We start from the raw sequence: 23,161 nt of genomic DNA, 5'->3' as shown, positions 1-23,161 counted from the left end.
ACATTCTCAATTGATAAATAAACTTCGTTGAGAAATGATGAATTAAAATCATATGAATTTATTACATCTCACCTACAAAAATTACGAGATGAGGGCCCTAGCACGTTTATCCGTATTTATGATAGTTGAAAATGTTCGCGCCATTAAAACAATACAAGAGGCGAGTACGCTGGGCGCGTGCAATTAAAAATAATTGTTAAGGTATAAGTACGGAGCGTTCGTAAAGCAATAACTACGCTACATTCCTACAAACACCACTAAAGCGCTTATTTATTTGTTTTAACAATGCCTGTGATTATTTCCATTACTTTTATTTTATGTATGTTTAAACAACGATAAACGATAAGTAAGTTATTGGGTTATTTTTGATTCCACTACAAGCCCTTGACTGCGAACTCATCTGGTAGTAAGCGATGATGCAATCTAAGATGGTAGCGGACTAACCTGTTATCGGTATCAAGCCTCCCACCAGACCAGACCAGACCAGACCAGAGAAAATTCAGAAATTATAAATTCCCTAATTGCGTCTGCCGGGAATCAAACCCGTGAAAATCTACTTAAATTCACAGCGCTCACTGTTGAGCCAGGGAGGTCGTCAAAACAATAAATATTGGTGAAAATAATCGGCTGAACTGATCAATCTTTTTAATTCTCTTCAAATGATGATGCCTACCTGTTTCTATTTTCAAATACGAGTATCTAGCTCCCTGTAATAAAGAACGCCTGAAATTCACGGGCTTTGGTTGGTATGCACTGCTACCTGGCTAGTTTCGGACCGCCTGGGGTTCTTTAGTCATGAGTTCGTCGAAATACTCGTATTCAGAACTGATGTTTAAATATATCTTGCATTGACAATATATAGGATAGATACTAGTGAGCATTGACTCCATTTGTCTTAGATACTATACCACAGAATAAAAAAAAACTTTAACCAACTCTTTTTTATCAAAAACTATTAACAGATTAATAAAAAACGGAATCCTTTGTATATAAAAAAAGAACCGCTCGCAGGAGCAAGGTATTTCAATGACATTTCATCAAGATACAATTAACGATTAATCGGTGCTTCTGTCAAAGAAATAAACAAACAGACATGCTTCTATAGTATTACTAAGAAAATATTCTTAACTTGCAATTATACTTAAAAAATATTTTAAAGGGCAAATTAAAAAAAACGTTTTAATCGTTAGGCATCCTTAATTATGAAGATATACTGACAATTTTAGAGGTGTATTAGACACGTCTGTCGTAAAAAAAATTTTGCGCTTACATTGCAATCGCTGGCTGACACCATAAGAGATAGATCAAAATAATGTACATTACAGTATAGTGTATGTTTATCTCAAAAGGATACATTCAGTTACCAATTTTATCTATTAAAAAGCAAAAAAATAAAATTTTACAAAAAAAAAGGGTTATTTACGTTGTGCATTTCGTGTGGACAAAAATAATTGACTTCACATTTCATTTAAATAGATATCTTAGTGGATATCGAATGGCAAGTTGCGGGAGCAATATTCGAAGTCCCTAAAACAAATTCAAATTACATACACACTTACATATATTATATCCATGCCAAGCCGGGGCGGGTCACTAGTATCCTATAAAACAACTAATCATATTCAGTCAAAATGTCTTTAATTCCTAAAATTAATATTTTTTAGCGATTGAACAACCGGCCTTTGTTGATTGAGGACGAAGCAAATAACTTTGTTTTATAATTAGTGCAAAGAGAACTCAAGAAACTAATCAAGACCGTCTTAAGCTCTAAATGTAACTTTTGGTTTATAAAGTCTCTTGCAGTAGCCCGGACTTTGCACAGTCTTAAACTTTAGGATTAAAACTGATGTGAAAATATATATAAAAAAGTTTATAAAATAAACGCGAATGAATTAATGACTGGATACAAATAGGTGTAATTATAAGCCGTGCGATCAGCAGCAAATATAGTAAAAAGTGTTTATGCTGACATTCAGGTTTATCTAGTAAATTACTGCAGCTAAACATTTGAGTATTTTGTAATCTATTGGAAGTTCATCCGTATAGTACCTCGTTGATAACTAGGTCAGCGAGGCAGTAAATGAACTAGTAAAGTAGGACGAATAACTAATAAGTTATCATGTTTGTCTAAAGGATCACAAGATACTGGCTTCTATTCCCATGCTAAACATAAAAATTGTTTGATATTGAAAAATTTTCCCTCGTTAAGCGAAAGTCCCGGTTAACATTACTAACGTGTGTTAATAATAATCCCTAAAGCAAGGTTGAAGCTCTTAATCCTCTCTCGTATGAGAGCGGAGCAGAGAGACATTATTTAGCTGAGGATGATAACTTAACAATGATAGTATGGGACTTTCAAACGATCAAAATAGATCGAAAAGTTTCACAGGAACTTCCAGCTGTGCAAAGCAGCTGCCTAATGAATAAAAAGATACAGAAAAATGCGACCATCGACAAAGATGTTTTTCACTACTTTCACCGTCTGTCCTACCTACCCTATATAACCTACAGGGGACAGGGCTAATGGTATGGGGTCGCCATTACCGTGAAACCCATATATCCATCGATTTTCTGATGTAAGTATGAGACCAGCTAAATGTTTCAACAACTATTTCGGTAACAGTGGATCAAGTACGTTTAGCTTTATTTCTGATTCGAACACCTAGTGGTACTCAGACTGTAAATTTTCCTTCTCCGGTGTAAGGACTGAGTGCTTTTATCTGGCTCATTGCTAACGACCATGATTTGAATCCGAAAGCCATCACTGGCAACATGTAAGTAATGTTCGAAAAGATTGTTTACTGAACGTTGCGTCTCATTTCTGATTGAATCTTACTCCAAGTATAGCTTTCGTCTTCGCCTGTGAAGTGACTCTTTGTTTTCTTATCCTATGATTCGAGGAATATCCGCTGAACGTTGCGTTCCGAGTTAGATGAGGAGATTAACCTCTTTCTATCGTTCACTATCACTATTATATAACATTTGTCCTCGCATGACACGAATTCATAGTTCAGTGTCCGCGACGCGTCCCCAACTCGTCACTTCCGCAGTCGAACCGCTTCCGCAGCTGCGGGCTCTTTGACATTCACGCTTTTGTTGTGGACCCCGATATGTCAAATTATCCAATGAATCATATTCACGTATGATTAACCACTTGGAAACTATGTATAGGTATTTGGTAGGTACGGGTACAGTGCGGTAGGTACAGGCCTCGTCACATAGTTCCGAGGATATAATGATTATTTAATGTAGTTTACATAAAACTTACGGCAAAGGAAAAGCCAAAACTGTAATAGGTATATGTCAAATAAAGTACATTTAGATCACATTGATTATGAATATCTTCGCAAGGTTATAATGATCCAAAAGCAACACAATGATTGTATAAATGAATGCATACACCACAAAGAAAAAAAAAAAAAACAAATAACACGAAAGCGACAAGATAGAAGGTAAAGTTTGCGGACTTGTCGGTACATAGCGATGTCTTTCAGGCAACAAAAAGCATGAGAAGAAAATGCTTTAGATGCATGGTAGGTGCTAAAGTGAACGTATCACATATAGGTAGATATAATTTAAAAAATACATACAAGATAGTACTTATTTAAAATCATAAATTTTATATACAACAATATAGTAAGATCTGCAGTAAGCATATCTTAACACGAGCCAAAACTATAAAACGATAATCTTGTACTCTGTAGACAATATGTTGCACAATCATGAAGCTCCAGTATAACTTTCAATGTGGACTACATACGACCATAGGGATAAGTTTTAAGTTGAATTCTCAACCCTTATTAAATTACCCTTCCTTGGAATTTGCAAAATAAAGAACCATATAATAAGTTAATTCAAACCTTAAACGTCATGGGGAAATTCGAAATACGTTTTTTATCGAAGAGTCGATTTACCAAGACTGGGCCTGATATCTTTACAGAGGCCTTATAAACTCAAATTACTTTTCGAAAGTAAAATCAACGTTCACGATTGATTGATAAAATAAATAAAGACATTTGACTCGGAGATCTTGTATATGATACTGCTTACGACAATATCACAATACATTAAAATAAATCAAGGTCATCTTTTATTCTTATTGCACATTTGAAGAAAGGCAAACGGCCAAAGTGAAATAATAAGCCTTAGCAATAAAATGTGTCGTAAAAGACACCGAGCAATTAGAATTTCCGACAATCTCGTCTCCCATAAAACTAATACTTTGTTCACGGAAAATATACCTAGAGCTGATGTCTGCTTCTTCATCCGCATTGAATTTTCCATTTCCAGTTGCCGGTAAAGAGGTAGCTTACGTCCTTCGGTTATATATGTGCTTAATTTCATGAAACACTTCTTGTTGTCCGAGGCACGTCCGTTTTGTCAAACGTATTAGTCAAACTAATTACAGGACATAACTTCTCACATGGTCATTTTCAGACAATTTAATAATATGAGTAATCAATAATTAATTTTCTGAATGTTATTTCAGTTATCGCAATATCTATTTATCTAGTAAATTATGTTATTGTCCGAACTACCACAAACAAAAAACATATGGATTTCTTGAAAAATAAAAACAAATTTATCCTAAATTAAGCATATTCTACTTATGTGCGAAATTCCATTAGATCTATTGAGGCGTTCTGATGTACGATTGAGTAACAAGCATCCATCCAATACTTTCCTATTTATAATATTAGGAGATTATGAAATTATTCTGAAATTAATAAAATGTCCTGGTCACCTCCGGAGCAAGGACAACTAATCTCTAAAAAGATTTCTTCCAAAAGCCCTTGAGAATATGTAAAAAAAATAAAGTAGAGCTGAGGAGGTACAGAAATAACTAATAAAGATATACAATAGAAAGACACGCATACATAGTATTACAGTTACATATATAGTCAAGTTAAGTGCTTTTCATAAGGAATAATTAAGACCAAATAAGTCCTCTCATGTTTTAAGACAGACATAGTCATGGCGGGCAGTCTGAAGGACAGTCGCATTTTTTTTAAATCTAGGTATAGAAAAAGACGAGTTAAGTATAGAGGTAAACATAACTTACTTATCCCATGAATGTAATTTGAACGTAAATCAATAGGCTAAATTGGTAATAATTGCTAGTAAGATAATAGTTCTTACTAAATGCAGGTTCAGTCTATATAGAAGATTATTAAAAAATTGTTAGAATAAAGGGATACTTCAGGTCGAGAAAACTAGCAATGTAAACCGGTAAAGTCGTTGAGGTATAATCAGCTGATTTTTCTATTTATTCACTTCCTATATTTAAGTGTTCGAAATTTAACATTGTAAATAGAAATGCAACTGCGTCTCTATAAATAAAGATGTTCTGCGAGCAGCGTTGGCAAGAGTAGGTGTTACTTTCCTGGCAGTGGCGCTTCATTCAATCGTAAAGACCGTGTTTTGTTACAACTGATAAATAGACTGAGACCATTTTAATTAAGTAATCTAAAAATAGTAAACCACTGACGAAAAAACTGTTATTTGCAAAATGATGTCTACTACGAATTCTTATTCACTTTATAGGACTTCTTTCCCTGATGACGAAACTAGTTTCATGAAACGAATGTCGTGGAATTATTGGTGTCGCACAGATCATGAACCCATCAACGCTATGTTATACACTTTTTTTTATTATGACTGTACTCTTATCATTGTTACTCATTGTTAAATTGTATATTCTATCTACAATCCAGAGTAGGTATGCTATTTTAACGCGCCCAATGCGAAAAGCCCAACCAGTGAAAAAACAGACACGTTCACCACAGAATAACTCTGTGCTAGTTTCTCGCAGCATTTTCACGATGAAACTAGTCTTATGGCGTACGGCTTCAAAATCGCGTATACCACCAAAGTATTTTGACTTTATAAAAGAAATTCATGTACATTTTCTGTTTTATGTACTTGTGTGGTGTACAATAAATGTATTATCGTTCATTTATATTGAAATTGATGCAATTTATTTCATGCACGCCACTAACTTCGTGACGTGAATTAGAATTTAGTTAATAAAGTTGATTAGAATATGAGAAGATTTTAATTTGAAACTAATTTTTAAAGTCACTTTAGAGGGTTACCTTCTACTTGTAAGGAGAGGAGATTTATTCTATCTAGGAATATCCTATTATGTTTATATTCAGCAATGTGCTTTCGTTGCGAATTTGCTATCTGGTTTAAAATTGGCTATGCATTATAGAAATAGTTTCTGACTAATAACGGTGAAATGCGGCTGTTTTATTAAATTCTATAACCAGTCCGTTAACAACAACAGATTTTGGATAAAACTTTGAAATTGTATTTTTCATATAAATTAATGTACGAATATATGATAAATATCTATAGTATATAAATATATACAACGTGTATATGAAAACCGAAATATTAATTCACATGCTTTAGAGGTACATAATTTACTGGGTCTGAGACTTATCTGTGATACTGAAACGCTAATAGTTATGGAGTAAACTACTGCCGTCGTTTTTTCTGTAAGAACGCAGATAAAGCCCTACAGCTACATGCAAAATTTAAATCAAGTGACTCCTATAACTTTATAAGTTACGCGTCGCGTAGCTTAGGTACTATGCGCGTGTAGGTCTTTTACCTTCAATAGGGTTGTCACATGTAAACACTTAGAATAATTTGAATTAGTTTGTTTGGACAAATTTAGATTTTTTGTTTTGAACAATTTCATCTGTAAAGTTCTCATTTATTATTTTCTTGCTAATTATGATAATAATTATTCGTAAGTAGGTTAGTGGGTATGTAGGTGGGTACAATTTCATATTAACTTATTCGTTACAAAGCGCAATAGACAGAGCCAAGTGCATAATATAGATAGGTTTACCTACTAAATATGATATCGTTCAAAAAATATTTTAAAATTTGGTTTAAATTATTGGTTTAGTTTGTTTTGCGGTACTAGGATTAAAAACTTTTATTATTTTTTGGCACTAACTGTACTAAATTTGTACATTACAATAAAATAAATACTTTAATGTTAAAATTCGTGCTTAAATAGTTAAGATTCAAAAGGGTACTATTTTATTTTAAATAAGTTTTAAAATAGTAAATAATTTTAATACTGGTTGTATAAAAAGACCCCGAGAAACATGAACCTTCCTTACTCTAGTTATTTAACCTGATCACAAAGTCTTATCTTACCATTTTAACCTTCTCATTACCGGCCCACTAAACAGAGACCCGTGCCCTTTAGTGGGTCGTCCCACAATGAAACCGGTTTTGGCCCTAGTCCACCACGTTGACCCAGTGCGGATTGGTGGGCTTCACAGTCACACGCTTTTGAGAACATTATGGAGAACTCTCTGGCATGCAGGTTTCCTGACAATGTTTTCCTTCGTCGTTACATCAAGTGATATTTTATGCACAATTTCATAATTATGTAGTTGATAAAATAGTCTGATGTTATAGGTAAAGTATATCGCGCGTTGATTGAAATTCCATCACATTCCCTGCATAATTGCCGGCGACGACGCAACTACGATCCACTCCGTAATCCCATCAGCCATCAAGCTTATTAGCATCAAGTTAATTAAGAGAGACAAGTCCCTAATTCTAAACATAAAGGCACCTTTTGTTATCTGGTATTAAAAATGGTTGCCTCCATAATTTGCTTTCTTACACACAGTTTCTTATGTACAGTTTTTATAGAAAATTACGAGGTGAAAACCATGCCATACGCTCACAGCTATAAACTTAAATAAAAGATTAAAGCCCCAGTGAATTATTTTAATAAAAATTAAAAGACTTTCACAAGTTTATACAGTATGTGGAAACTTAATTTTTGAAATTATTATCATTTCACTATTTCGAGTAGCAGTGACACTGTTTGTAAATTTGTGGAAAAAGTTTGGTATAAATAATATAATCAATCTCATGGAAAATCTTCTTCTTCAGATAAAACAATAAAGCAAGTAGAGCCATCTTTTTCGACAAGATTGCACTACTAAAGCTTCCATCCAAAGTTTTTTGATTAGACATGAATATATATTTATGTTTGAGCATTATTCACAAGCTCCTGGAATCGATTATTGGATCAGGCCCGAAATTTAAACGTTTGGTTTTCTGATCGAATTTTTTAATACCGGCCTAAAGGGACGTATTGCGAGCCTCGGAAATCACGTCAACCGTCTAGTGGTGTCGGTTGGCCCTGGTTATTACAAAAACAGCTGCTGTAGTTGGTTAAGTTTAAGATTATTATGACTATCACCTATGCAAGAAGAGGCCTGTACCCAAAAGGGGGACATTAAAAGGCCATTGAAGATGATGATGACGATGATCAAAATAATCCACTAACACTCAATTAACGAATGCACGTCTCGAACCGTGAGTTTCTTAGGAGTAAACTGAGGAGCCTTGTGGAGACGGCAGATCAGAATACTGCTGTCACCACCCTTACTCTTCCTGCGGGTGTCATACGAGGCGACTAGGTGGAATATAACGAAAAACGAGCAGCAGCGTCCCCTTTGCTACTCCTATTATCAGGTGTAATCTCTAACCCGTCTGCTCAGCGTCGTGATTTTGGGCAAACCCTCCCATTGAGAGAGGCTTTGCCAGCATTGGACTGGTATAGGCAATTGGTGATGAACTTAGGAGGCGCTAATTTTAATTAAGCATGCAATTTTAAGTTTTGTCATATTATTCAGGAATATGAAAGTAATAAAATATAAATATAAAATACTACGATAATACACACATCGCCATCTGGCCCCAAAGTTAGGTCAGCCGTTGTTATGGGAACTAAGATAGATGATGAATATTTTTTACGAATAATACACATAAATAGTTTTAAAACACAAATAAACACCTAGATATTGAAAAATCATTCATGTTAATCACCGAAGCGTTTTCCAATTGTGGGAATCGAGCCCACGGCCTTAAGACTCAGAAAGCATGGTCGCTGCCCACTGCGCCAGTCGGCAGTCAAGATAAAGAAAAGAAAACAGTCTTAAATTATACGTTGCAAAGTCAACAGAGTTGTATTTAAAGAGCGTTTTTTGAGATGCGTAATGTTGCATTCGAAGAGTAAAATAATCATAAATTACACCGTGCCAATTTATCTATATCTTCTGAATCGCGGATCACAACAAATTTAGTTTAATGTTACTAATTGTATATCAAGGTCATCTGCAAAGCTTAACGCCCGCTTCTTTCCAATACACAAGCAAATTGACAGGAGCACGCAATGCTATTTCACGATCACAATTCACAAAGCTTCATAAGGGCGTGCGAAACAAATCACAGGAATGAGTTTCTTCTTTGAGTCACCAAAGGCCATTTAGTACCGATTTAGACGGTCCAAATATTTTCACGGACGTCGCACTTTCACACATGAAGCAATCTGATCACCGGAAAGTTTAATCTGCAAACACATTTGTAAGGAAGGAATTTGTTTGATTTTTAAAACGCTTATTAGCTTGCAGCAAACTTTATATAACTTTACACGTAATGTCACATGCACGTTAGCGTAAATCTGTATTAATTTAACAAATTTACGTTATTCCAAAATTAAGTTAAGGTCATTAATAAGGGATTTAAAATTAAACCTTGGTGATATAGATGTGTTTCATACCATCTTATCTTCCCCAACTTCTGGGGAAGCCAAAATGATATATGATTTTTATAGAAGAAGTTATTCATAAGTTGTACAAGAATAGAATAAGGTACGATAGGGCTGACATATTTTTGTAAAATAAAAGCCCTTCAAACTAATAAGAATAAAAAAAAATAAAAATTAAGTTATTGTAGGGTAGTTACTTTATTAGTTACTTGATAAGCTCCGCCGTTGGAATAATGGGTTTAGAATAATGGGTATAGAATTTACGATTTTACTTTGGTGCTGCGTATATAATATTATTCTTTATTTTCTGTATATTAATTATCAACATTACAAAACTTTATCATTATATCAAAGCGCGAGAGTCCGGAATTTTGTGAGAAGTCGGTTAACATGTAGATAATGATATTATTTTAATTTGTTTTTGTTTTGTTTTTTTAATTGGTTGATTGTTAAGATTTGTTTTTCCCCTTTTGTAGTGTTGTTCTTATTTAAATTAAGGCTTTTGGCCGTTCTAATTCATAATAATAATAATAATTATGCAAATACAGGAGTGTACAGCTGCAGTTTATAAGACTATAATACCGTAAACAAAAAACAATATTGTGTTTGTAATACCTTGAAGTAAATATTCAAGACTTTTTTTGGACATTACAAGGTGGCATATTTCTTTGAATGACGCAAAAACGTAATGCTGATTTTGTGCGTCGTGGCGCCAGAAGAAATGAGGTCATTGGTCTCTGTATTGTATGTAGCACTGTTTATTTATCCGAATGCTACAGTTGCTAAGCAGTATTGTAATTATTACCTGCCCAAAACGTTTACTCCTATCTTAAAGTAAATTGCGTATTTTGAAATACGTAGTTAGTAAATATGGTTAAAGCATAAGTTATTTTCGGTTGTTTGTTTGAAATCTTTGTTGCACAGACAAAGATACAAAGAACTAAAATACATACTCAGAAGAAACTTAGCCTAGTCATTGAAGCGTGCAATGGCGATCTTATCGCTAAAGCTTACTCTTCCAGACAACCTTTGTCGAGAGGAAATACTGAGGAAATAGTCGATTTGGCAATTTGATTTAACCCTTAATTTAAACATTTCAAAATTTACTACCTGCTCATATATTTTAATATTAAACAGATACAATCTTAAGTCTTATCACAAAGATAACTTTTTTGACGACCTCTGTGGTGCAGTTGTAAGCGCTGTGGATTTAAGCTGGAGTTTCCGGGTTCGACTCCCGGCAACTCGAAAAACCCAGTAATTTGAAAAATTTAAAAAAACTGATTTTTTTTGAATTTTCTCTGATGTGGACTGGTGCCATGAATTTAAAATTTCTCAATATTAGTTCAAAATAGTTTTTAAGTGTGCTTATTCTTATTCAAGAACCTTGAATTCAGCTGATTACAAATAGATGTTTCCTGCCGGAAATTCCGAGTTGCGAAATGTCATGCGGCTTCACCAAATCGATAATAAAATAAGCTATCGTAAATATCTAAAATAAAAAGAAAAACCTTGAGAGTAAACTGATTACCAATAGATGTTGATGAAAACAAAAATCCTATTATAACATTAAGGATTATTTAAACGATAAAAAAGCTTGGGTGTGAATTGCTCTAGCTTCATAGCTTAATTTAAATTTACTGGAAGATGGTGATAACAAAAAAATAAATTTACCCGGCTAAGTTTGTTGTGGGCTCTTCTTAGACCAGGGCGCGTTTGGAACCCTCGTAGCTTTAGATTTAAGTTGGCGAACGAAGTTATCACCATCCCGTTACAATTATGTAAACAATTATGTATAAACGCTTCATAAGTGCCTGTGACAGGCCTACATGAATAAAGAAATTTTGAATTTGAATTTGAATTTGAAATTTGATGTTTCCTGACGGAAATACACGTGTTGCAATAAATGTCTAGATAACAACTTGACATACAAATTAAGAAACATCCAGAGGCGTATTTTAAGGTATACTTACTGTAGCTTCACAATATATATATACTAGCTGTTGCCCGCGACTTCGTCTCCGTTTGTTTTTTGATGAGACATTAAATTTTGTTGTAGTTCTAAAAAAAATTTAAGTATTCGGTATCGCTGAGACAGCATTATTTTTTAAATGAGGGGTTTGCTACTGTCCGCTGAAGAATTCTGTCCTCTATCAGTTTGGGCAAAATTAAACACATATACCTCTATAGTACAAAAATAATTATTTAAAACGGTTTTAATTTTTCGGAGTTATGGTGTAAAATCGTCAAACACTCATCCCCTCTCTCAAAGGAACCAAGCTTAATGTCGGGATAAAAAGTATCCTGTATTACTTCTAACACTTCCAAGAGTATGTGTACAAAGTTTCATGAGGATCGGTTAAATAGTTTTTGCGTGAAAGCGTAACAAACAAACTTACATTGACATTTATAATATTAAGTAGAGATATAATGAATAGTATTGGAAAGACAACATGTTAGTCTATGTAAACAAAAAGTGGATATAAACAGTCGACTTACAAGAAATGGTCATAAATTAGTGTCATTTGCATATCGTCTGCGAAAGGTACAGAAGTCATTTGTGGGATTGAGTATACGCTTTTATAATATAATTCTTAAGGTAATTTTGGACCTACGAATACATAAGTTTAATGAATATGTTAAAACACATTTATTACAGCGAGGTTACTATATAATTGATGAATTTCTTAATGACAAGGTTGCTTGGAAGTGTCCGGCGCCGCTTTCATCTCTCACAAGATAGAAAAATGAATGTTAAAATGTAAATAGATGATGTTGGAAAAGAGCAACTACAGAGTTTCTTCCCGGCTTCTTTTCGCTAGACTCTGGCTTCCGAACCGGTGTCACTACAAACAAGCCGAGCCTGTCGCCCTGGGTAAATACGCCCATGGAAACATCACAATAGTGGAGACGATGTTAAATATAATATTGTAATTAGAATATGTTTGGTCTGTAGGCCCAAATAACATGTGATCATAATAATATGATAACACACATAATACAATAATTATCTCGCGACCTTACACTTGTTAGACTGTAATAACTGCAATTCTCTACCTCATATGTGATTATCTATATATGTTATGCGTATAACTCCGGGACGTTTAATTACATAACTTTGTATTGGTACATTAGAATACCTTCCATAATAATATATAATTATTGTTTTGCTATTTTTTATAGGTTTAATAATGTTATTTTTTGTTTGCCAAAATAATGTTTAGAAAATTGAAAAGATGATAATGACGAGAAATTGAAATTACCGCTATTGATATAATTAAGAATAGTCCGTCGAAAAGCCACGAACGCTACAAAAATATCGTATACAAATAATGTTGAATTAATAAATAACCCCTTATTAATATACATATTATATTTACAAGAATAAAACGTTCGGTAAATTTGATACCTACATAATATGACTTCGGCCCGCGACTTCATCTGCGTGGACTTCAGAATTGGGTCTAAAGCTTCGCTCGTTAACAATTGTTAATCCTACCACGGGAAATATTAGAGAGATAGGTAAGAAAGTACACGTCCTTTACCATAGCACAGGTGACATGCATACCAAATTTCAAAACTGTCTGCCCGCGACTTAGCTTGTAAAAAAATTTTAATTTTCCCTCGAGAACTTCTTAAGGAATCGGGATAAAAGGTAGCCTATGTTCTATTCCGTTTAAAAGTCTACATGCATGCCAAATTTTATCTAAATCCGTTTAGCCGTTTTTGTGTGATTGAGTAACAAACATCCAAACTCATTTATTATATTATTTAGTAGGAAGGAGGATAAGCCTTGCTGTTTCGGTTTTAGTATATTCTTAAACAACCACCTTCCTGCCATCAACCTTCCGTGGGTTTGGTTAATAGTATACGAATAATATAAATGCAAAAGTGTGTATGTTTGTTTATTTATTTCTTAGTAACCTATGTTTCATAAAGCTCCTGGGTACCGTTACAGCGAGCTTTAATAAAACCTTTATAACTTTATGCAAAGTTTAACAGCCAGTCTTTTACGGAATACTTTTATATAGGGAGAGCTGCATCCTGGCGATCAACATAAAAAGCAAAAGACCAGCCCATATACCTACTTACTTCTAACCAATCACACAATCTCAAAACATAGAATTTAGGAGGTAAAAACAGACAAATACCCAGGTATTTATAATATTATAGGTATAGTCGTAGTTAATACTTCTAAAGTAAGTAATTGTTTTTAATTGTATAACTATTACAAATAATTAAATATGTACTTCAACTTATTACGAATAGTTACGCCTACGGTGACGACTTCAATCTTTACTTTTCAAACTAATCAATACTTTTAGTTTTTAGGTTTTATTTTGATGAGCGGTATCGATGAAAATACGCAAAAATCATGAAATTATCGCACTTGGCATATATAATTCAAAATAAAGGGATAATGTTTATTGCTTAGAATAAAAACGATTGCTGTTTTAGCAGACGCTGCTTTAATACAGGTTATAATAATAATGTTTAGATTCAATAATGTTGTTGCATTGAAATTGCGCGAATAAATTTTAAAGCAACTTATTATGCAGATTTTGCGAAAGGAAATAAATATACACTTTTACAACAAACGAATACAAACCGGTGCAGGACTTAAAATTGGAATTCCTCATAGCTTTATGTTTATGTTTACGAATGTAGTTTTCGCCATCATATCACAAAAATTATATGTATTACTTATGAAAAGTGTCTGCGATAGTGCCTCCTCCGTTTTTACATAACGTGCTAGGAGTTAAGAAGGAATACAATTTAATTAAACTTATGATATTTCATAATAGTTTTGTTTGGGCATTTTAACATTATAATTTTTAATAAATTTATGAAATACTTACCAAATAACTATTTAATCAGTTCATTTTGCGTTGAGAAAATATCTAAAATAAAAAAGTCAGTCCATTCACTCATGCAGTTCACATGAAAACAACTACACATACAAAAACTATTAATTAAGGCTTTAAAACATAAAAATAAGTTAGTATCACTTGTTTCTTAAAAGTTGTAGTAAAAACTTCCCAACTGTTAAAACTAAAATAATCACAGCACAAAATACCACAACATGCGCGGATGCCTTCTCAGCGTTCGACTCACCAGTGCTACCTGATGCTTCCCCCTTATCTTTCACTGTGAACTTCACAAATTCTTGCATATGACTTGGCAATTTTTTCACATCTTTCTCTTCACCAGATTCAATCACTTTGATTTTGTGTTCAATCACTTTTGGTTCCACATACAAATCGTTACCAATGTCCTTTTCGTCTTCAGTCTCTGGATCCCGAATGCCTAGTTTATACCACCTTTCTTTAGCGCGCGATATAAATTCCTGTTCGATACGATTATTACTTTTTGAGTCAAAGTGGTCTATTATTGGCATGCTTTTGGAAATAACGGTACTGTTAATGGGAGTTTGAGTAACTTTTATAACTTTTTGCTGCTTTCTTTGTTCTCTTTCCGCCATTTGGTTAACATATTCTAAATACATTTTTTCCCGAAGTAATTCTTCCTGACTACTACTGAATAAAGAACAAAGTTTACTATTTCCCGTTTTTTTGTGTATTTCTGGCGTTGGAATTAAATTATTATTGTTGTGCCTTGTTTTATCTAGTGAGTCAAATATGTGATTATTGTTTGAAAGCATTGGAGCTCTAGGGCCTCTGTTTCTAATTGGTTTATTTTGTTCTAGTTCTAAACGACGTAATTCGGCGTCAACTTCTTTTTCTTTCTGGCAAATATATTCCATTTGTTGATCACATAAATCTTTTGGTAGAGAAGGTCTCCGCGGACTAGACTCAAAACTTTGATCTCTTAAATTTGTACAATATCTGTGCATATCTTGTATTGAAGATATATCGTCCTCTATTTCTTTGTTAAGATTACCCGTTGAATAATGAAAATATTTTTTGTTACTACGCATTGTTCGAAATGAGTTTTCGCGGAAATTTGAACCTTCATCACTTTCGTAAAAATAAGTTGATAGTTTTTTAGGTTTTGGTGGAGGTAAAGGTTTAAGAGTGCTTGGTTGAATTATTGAAGAGAAGCTTTTTTTATCACTTGTCCTTTCTTCACATAAATTTGTTGAATCGATTTCGTTTAGAAATCGTGTTGTAAGTGATTCTGAATAGGTTTTCATATGTTTCTCAAATGAGTGATGTTTCACTGTCGGTGACTCACAAATAATCTTATCTTCTAATGTTTGTGTATTTAAATTATTTGATAAAGAAGTATCTCGCAATAAGGCTAATAATCGACTGCCAGTTTCCGATTTCATAGTTGGTATGGATGTTGGAATAATGGGGGGGTTAATTTTTCTTTCCTTAGTATTGCCAGTCCTGCCCATTGGACTTACCTTTGTTTGATTATTGAAATCTCTTTCTATAGTAGTATTAGTCTTTTCCATTAGCATTTTCTGCGATGGCGACAAACATTCATATTTGGGTTCTGCTTTAGAAGTTACAAATTTTATTGGTTCATCTTGAGCTATTCTAAGAGACGATTTTCTTGGTAATATTGGAGGAGGTACGTTGTTACTTTCGTTATTATTTAAAATTATATGTTCTGATGACTTTCTCGACTCAAATTTATCTACATTAGAACATTTATTTTTCATTGAAAGTTTGACGGGTTCTTTATGTTCAGTAACCAAAGCACTCATGTTTTGTAAGCGGAGAGATACATGAGCAAGTTCTTCTAAAATTTTATCACCAAATGGAAAAGAACTTATTTTTTTAACGCATATGTCTCTCAGTTTAGCAGGTTGCATACAATCCTTTAGTTTCGTATCAATGAAAGATGGTTCTGTAGTTACACACTGAAGTACTTCTTTAACATGACAAGGAGCAGTGTCTATTAGTGAATTATCTTTATTGGTGCTATCGCATGTATCATCTTTCAAAATGTTAGATACATCATTTAGAGAGGAATTAGTTGGATTATATTTAGCTGTGCATTGAGAAGAATCTAAACTGCTTGAAGAATCTTGACGTGTAAAGGTGTCACTTGTTGATTCTTGACAATTTTCAGAATCAGAAATAACTTCTTTAATTAAATTATTAATTGCATTGTTTAGTTCACATTTCAAAACTTTGATTTCCAGGTCATATATATCTGTGCCTGTTGAAGACTTTAACGAGCTTATTGGAAGTTCTTCAGAATTATCTTTGGGAATAGAATTATGACTACCACATAATTCTTCTAATTCTGCGATAGATCTCGTTTCATTTATATCCTTTACAAATAAATTTGTTTTTATATCATCGGTACTCAAAATAATAATCTCATGATTGTCTTGTTTCAAATTTGATTCCGTAACTTCACCACTTACCTCTTTAGTTTCTTTATCTGCTGTGGGTGGCTCAGAAGCAACTTCACAAACGTTGTCGCATGATTTACTAATAATAGTCTGGTCCTTATTATGTGTTAAAAATGTATTAGACAATAAAGATTCAGTGTCTGTAACTTCAATAGTCGGTGTTATCATGCGTACAGAAGCATCTGTCTCTTCACCATTATCAGCTTCATCATTCAGATCGTATATTGAACTTGTACTACTGGATGAATCTGTCAAATAAACTAATTCAGCACCAGTTAATCGTTCAACTGTTTTCATAGACCAGTCACCTCGTGCTTCTGAAATTTCTGGTTCCTTAAGCTTAGCATCGACGCGGATACATGGCTGGGGTATTAAACGCTTGTTAGTACGATTTGCCATTAGACTAATGTCAGCATTCTTAAGTTGATGAGTTGGTTTACATTCAAAGACTTCATCTTCTAGTTCCTCATTGTCACTTTTTTTATCACTTAAATATGAATGTCTTCTAGATGTTTTGGAAGAATCTCCACTTCCCTCTTCGTCAATAACCGCTAATGATCTGCATGGACCAGCTCGAATAAAGGTATCTTCAGTTAACCCTTTTTTTCGTAATCTATATTTGATTTCACGATTTATTATTTCTTCTATTTCGGTTTTTATATCTCCAGCATTCATATTTGAAGAACAAGTTGACAAGTTTAACGTCTGTAAATAATTACGTAACGATAACTCTTCTTGCGGACTTAGTGATTTTATTTGTTCGCAATGAACAATATTAAGTGGAATGGTATCACTTGACAATATACCTTTAATAAGCTGAGTTTGTGGTAAATTAAAATGATTTACTTTCTCCCATTCAATATCTGATTCTTCCCCAGAAATAATTACATTACTATTGTCTATAACAGACAAACCACTTTTTTGGTCGCTTTGTACGTTAGAATCATCAATAATTTCAACTATAGTAGGACAATCGTCATTGTCACAGCTCTTGCTTTTTACTGCATTATCTAATTTACATTTAATCTTAGTAGAAGCAACTTGATCTGGTGTTTCGACTATGTATGTTTGCAAAACATTTTGTTCATTGGCATTACTTTGTGATATCAGGGAACGAGAGTATACATCAGATGTTACTGACTTATTACTTTCTTTCTCTATACCTTTATTTTCTGCGTCACTTTTGCCGTTTTCGTTTAAACCAGAACACACTTTCTTATTTAATTCTTCACCCTGCACTAAAACTGTGCTGTCTATATTCATAGATGTAGAACTACTTTCGCCGTAAAATTGAGGAGACTCAGCTATAACACTATCTTCTTTTGTAACCAGTTCAGTAGCAAAAGTTGTAATGGATTTATCAATTTCATTGAAAGTGTCACATATTTCTGATGAAGCTTTTATCTCAGTGTTTTCTTCTTCAGCATGCAGTGCGTTTTTATTAATCACATTTTGTGTAACGCTGGAACAAGATTTATCAGCGATCTCACTTTGTTCAATATTGTTTTTGTTCACATCCGTACTAGAATTTTTATTATTCTTTCGTTTATTTTTGTTTTTACGTCTTTTTGGCCTTTCCGGCATGATTGGTATATGATCGAATCACTGATATCACGGATACACTATAATCTTAACAAATAAACACGTCAATGTTATAATCTATCGCGACATTTCACGCCGCACGATACCGGTATTTAATACGTAGGTGTTAAAGTTTATTTTACGTCACACACAAACACTCACTACGCATTCGAATCGTTTGACTACCTTGGTATCGCAAGGGCTAGTTCCCGTAATACTTTGAATAAAGCGTTTGGAATCCAACCTATTTTCTTTTTCGCGAGAGCAACCGGTCACAGCAGTCGTGCGCCCGCGCTGTGGTTTACTAATAATTATAAATGGGTTGAAGTACGCAGACGCGCGCTGGACTTTATTTTTACGCGGAGACGTGTACGCGAGTGTAGCGCGCCACGGCCACTGGCCACGAGGGGAGTCCGCAACCGGCTGCTTCAAACTAAACACACGTCTGCATTATCACCAGACGCGATTTAAATTGGTTATTGCTAATTAGTATTGCACACATATTGCTTCACCATTTTAGGGTTGAATAACGGAGAGGAACTTCAGCGAACAATCGGCCATAAGTCACATTTGGTGAGGACCATTACGCAAATGAAATATAAATTTGTTTACATTGTTAATTTTGGGAGCGAGCGAAGTAGACTTTTTTATGTCAGTGTTGGCTTTTGATAAGTAGGTACAAATATAACGTATCAGATTACTTTATACCTAGTTACCTACGTTAGTGTGATTATTTTGTAAAATAGCTTGTGGGGAAATGATGATACTTTTTACAATTTATTATGCATATAAGTATTAACACACAATGAGGTTCATTTTATTCTAACGAAGAATTACAAACTTAAGGATTGCGCAGCGAATATTTGCGTAACTATGACATAGATATTATTACTTAGGTATTCATATTATACTTATCTTTTATTTTTATATAAGCATAGTGATAGCCTATTCGTCACGACTGTCGGCCATCCTTTTGTGGTTCCGAGTTCGATTCCCTGCGCGCATCTCTAATTTATTGGAGTTATTTCCGTTACATATCATTTGCTTTTACGGTAAAGGAAAAATTGCGAGGAAACCTGCAAGCCAGAGAGTTTTCCATAATGTCATCGGAGGTTGGTAAACTTGATAACCTTGGTGGATACGTCTAAACCCTACTCATTCTGAGAAGACACTCGGAACCTGTGGTTGAAATAATTATATCATATTTTAGAATATATTTGTCCCTCCTCTTTCTCCTCATAAGAGGAGACTAAGAGAATATCGTTCTATTCTTATAGAACAGGTAGCAGCGTCTTCTGTGCGACTACTACCATCTACTCCGAACACCAACCTTTTTGCCCAGCGTGTTGATTATGGGCCAACCCTCCTCGGAGAAGGCCTTTACCCCAGCAGTGGACTATTATTGGCTATTGATTATTTACGATCCTAGCCCGATCCGGTAACTGAATTTGGGAACTCGTGATCCACAGTTAACCATGCTTAACACTAAAAAGGAAACGTATTTTAAAACAAATATACATATTATACTTACAATAATATACATATATATTTTATTTTCAAGTATTAAAGTACCTACTCGTAAATGTAATTTCGTATGAAGATACACAAAATGTAAATGTTCACATAATATCTAACTGATTACACAAATGAGCAAAGTTAGGTACGAAGTCTGTTATCATTCGATGACCTTGGGTGATAGTAACGTTTTATTGAAACGGCACTTTCGGCTACTGTGACAAATAAATTGTCCAACAACTTAAGGAATGAGTTTCTAATACCTATCTGTCGGTTGGTCAATGGTCATCATCGTCATCATCAGCCAAAATGTAGCAATCACCGCTTCCTTCTTCTAGCCCATTGTACGAGGACTTTGACTTTACTTTGGAGGGAGAGGGAGGAGATGAATTCGAATCCCAGCACCTCTAACTATTCAAATTTATGTGCGTTTTTAAAGCAATTAAAATATAATTTGCTTCAACTGAAGGAAAACATCGTGAGACAACCCGCATGCCTGAGAGTTCTCCATAAAGTACTCAAAGGTATGTGGTGTCCACCAATGTACACTAAGCCAGTGTGGTGGACTCCAGCCTTAACCCCTTTATATTGTGGGAGGAGACCCCTGCCCTGTAGTGGGCCGGTATTTACCGATGATGAAAAGAAGGACAAATTTAAAATATTAACCTAAACAAGATTTATAGGCTCCATGCAAGTGGGCCTTATTGTGCTGGCGACCAATAAAAGGATGTTGGACATTAGGTAGATAGGTATATGTAGTTTAGCGTGGGCTAATATTAGACTAACTAGCCCCTACGTTTCTAGACTTGCAGGTCATCTAGATTGATTGAACGCTTCCAGTGCACGGACTACGGCTAATCGACCACGTTGCGTGACCGTTAAGAAAAAAGGGTTGGCTTCAAATTATCTTGCATAACAAGGCTAATAGTTTATTGCAAATCATCATCATTATTTCACCCCGCAGGCATGGAAATGGAGTTGTCCACCTCGGATACCTCGGAGAGCACGATTGTCGATAAGCCATCGTTCCCAGCTGTTATATAAATAGCAAGTAAAAAAAAAGTCGCATAAGCCATTGAGCAACGTAATGGAACTATACTCAAAGCCCTCTTTCGTATGAAAGAGGAAACCGCAGGGCCAATACCTCTTATTTTAGTTTCCATAATATCCTATCCTTACCATATCATCCTATCACTTGCCCCCTACAGGGCACGGGTCTCCTCCCACAATTAAAACAGGGGTAAAACTAAAGAGAGGTTAAGGCCGTAGTCAACCACGCTGGCCCAGTGCGGATTGGTAGACTTAATTTCCCATATATATATAGATAATAATATTTTAACAGTAATGCGTTCTAAACAAATAATTTTGCTTTAACGATGAGGGAAACCACCGAGAGGAAAACTGCATGGCTGAGAGTTTTCCATGAAAGCGTGTAAGGTCTACCCGGAGATTTTCATACCCAGGTAACGCAAAGTGGTATGTAGATAGGCTGTTTTCGACCAGATAAGCAGAATATATAACAATATGAAAAACCTTTTACATTAACTTACTTTTTTGGAAGTACCTCCGTTTAGTATTAAGGTAATAAAAAAAATTAAAAAATTCTTAAGTGACTTATGCTAGCCCTAGCACAGACTCCGATCTAATTGAGCTGCATCTTAAAATACACCAGCAATGAATAGCGAGTAGGTACTTAGATCTTACTGGATACTAAATGGTCTTTGAATAAACAAATACTAAAAAAAATAAAAAAAAAATACTTAATTTTAGACAAGGTAGGTTTTATGATTATGACTGATGACCTTGGTGCGATCGATGCGATGCACTTTTAAGGCTCAACAATCGACCATCCACGTTAAAAGTTACTTACATTGTATTAAAATCAAATATTCAATAGGCTTGAAGATATCCAATACTGGGATTAGCATTTATTATATTTATTATTATATATATTAAATTATATATTAGATTTTTCTAAAAGAAGTTGAATCATTTCTGCAATATCCAGCGGATATTAAAGATAGGTACTATTCGCTGAAACATTTTAATATAGGTCAAGTCTTTCAGTGTATATTTTAAAACTGGGAACTGTTCTCATTCGATACACATTCAAAGATGTTATCTGGGTTTGTACAACAAGAAAAATATTGGATTAATGAACTTTATAATACAAGTTAACTAAGCCTTATATTTTATGAAATACCTACTGAAAAATGAATTATTTTTCGTATTTTCCTTCGAATATTTTCTTCTCCGTCTTTTTTTCTCAGTCATCGAAGTTACTTATATTATTATAGGCTGCAACAGTAAAGTACCGAGGAAGGGTGTTTAGAACTGAACTGTGATCGGACATCACCGTAATATTATTTTAATCACACTTGCTTGTAACGTTGACCTTATTCCATTGCGTTAAGGCGCGTAATCCAACACGCGTCTTTTATGTTTTACCAAACTATAAATTTGTATAACTTAGAATTTATATAATGCTGAAGCCTAATTTCTTTAACCGATAAGCAGTTTCTTTTTTTTATTAGTACCACCCATAATTTTTAAATATATAGTAAGAAAATAGTTTTCTCGAATAAGTAAATAATTGTACCTTCTTAATAATTACGAAAAAATATGAATTTAATAACGAATTACGAATTAATTTTGATCAAATCTCTTCGTCATCATTTAATTGAATTCTGTATAGCTTAACGTAGCAAAAACCATATTTGTCTTAATTTTAACACACCTATTTTACACTAACTTCTTAATTTAAATTTTTATCGTTTTATCTCGCTAGAGTGTTGTAAAAATGCCAAATAAAGTGGATATTGCTAATTACAATTTCAGTTATCTTATCCTATATTACAGCATTGCGCGTCATGACCACACTAGTAACATAAGTATAACCGATACAGCATATTATAACTTTTTCAATATAAAGTTATACGTTGGCATAAATAAAAAAAACAGGTATAGGTTTTTGAACGCAGAGATCCACTTACAAATAATAATTTTAACTATACAGAATAGTGAAATTCATCATCTTAACACGTGAAAATATAAGTTGCAAATCTTTTACTAACATTATATCAGAACTATAATACTAAATCCATGCATAGCTACGATTAATGTGATAAATGAATGGA

General features: G+C 33.9%; 1 protein-coding gene across 8 annotated transcripts in view; it reads right to left on the bottom strand.

Moving 5' to 3' along the window:
• The window catches only part of LOC120626257, a 141,742-nt gene extending 122,851 nt beyond the window's left edge, over positions 1–18,891 (bottom strand). For all 8 annotated transcript variants that reach the window (XM_039893690.1, XM_039893683.1, XM_039893685.1 and 5 more), the window contains exon 1: positions 14,711–18,891. In XM_039893690.1, coding sequence (XP_039749624.1) covers positions 14,711–18,512 — 3,802 coding nt within the window. In that variant the 5' untranslated portion in view covers positions 18,513–18,891. The remainder of the gene's footprint in view (positions 1–14,710) is intronic.
• Between the last annotated feature and the right edge of the window lie 4,270 nt (positions 18,892–23,161).

Source organism: Pararge aegeria, chromosome 9, assembly GCF_905163445.1.
Source record: "Pararge aegeria chromosome 9, ilParAegt1.1, whole genome shotgun sequence".
Lineage (NCBI taxonomy): Eukaryota > Metazoa > Arthropoda > Insecta > Lepidoptera > Nymphalidae > Pararge > Pararge aegeria.
Note: the sequence above shows the minus strand (reverse complement) of the source record. Positions and strands in the feature narration are given on the sequence as shown.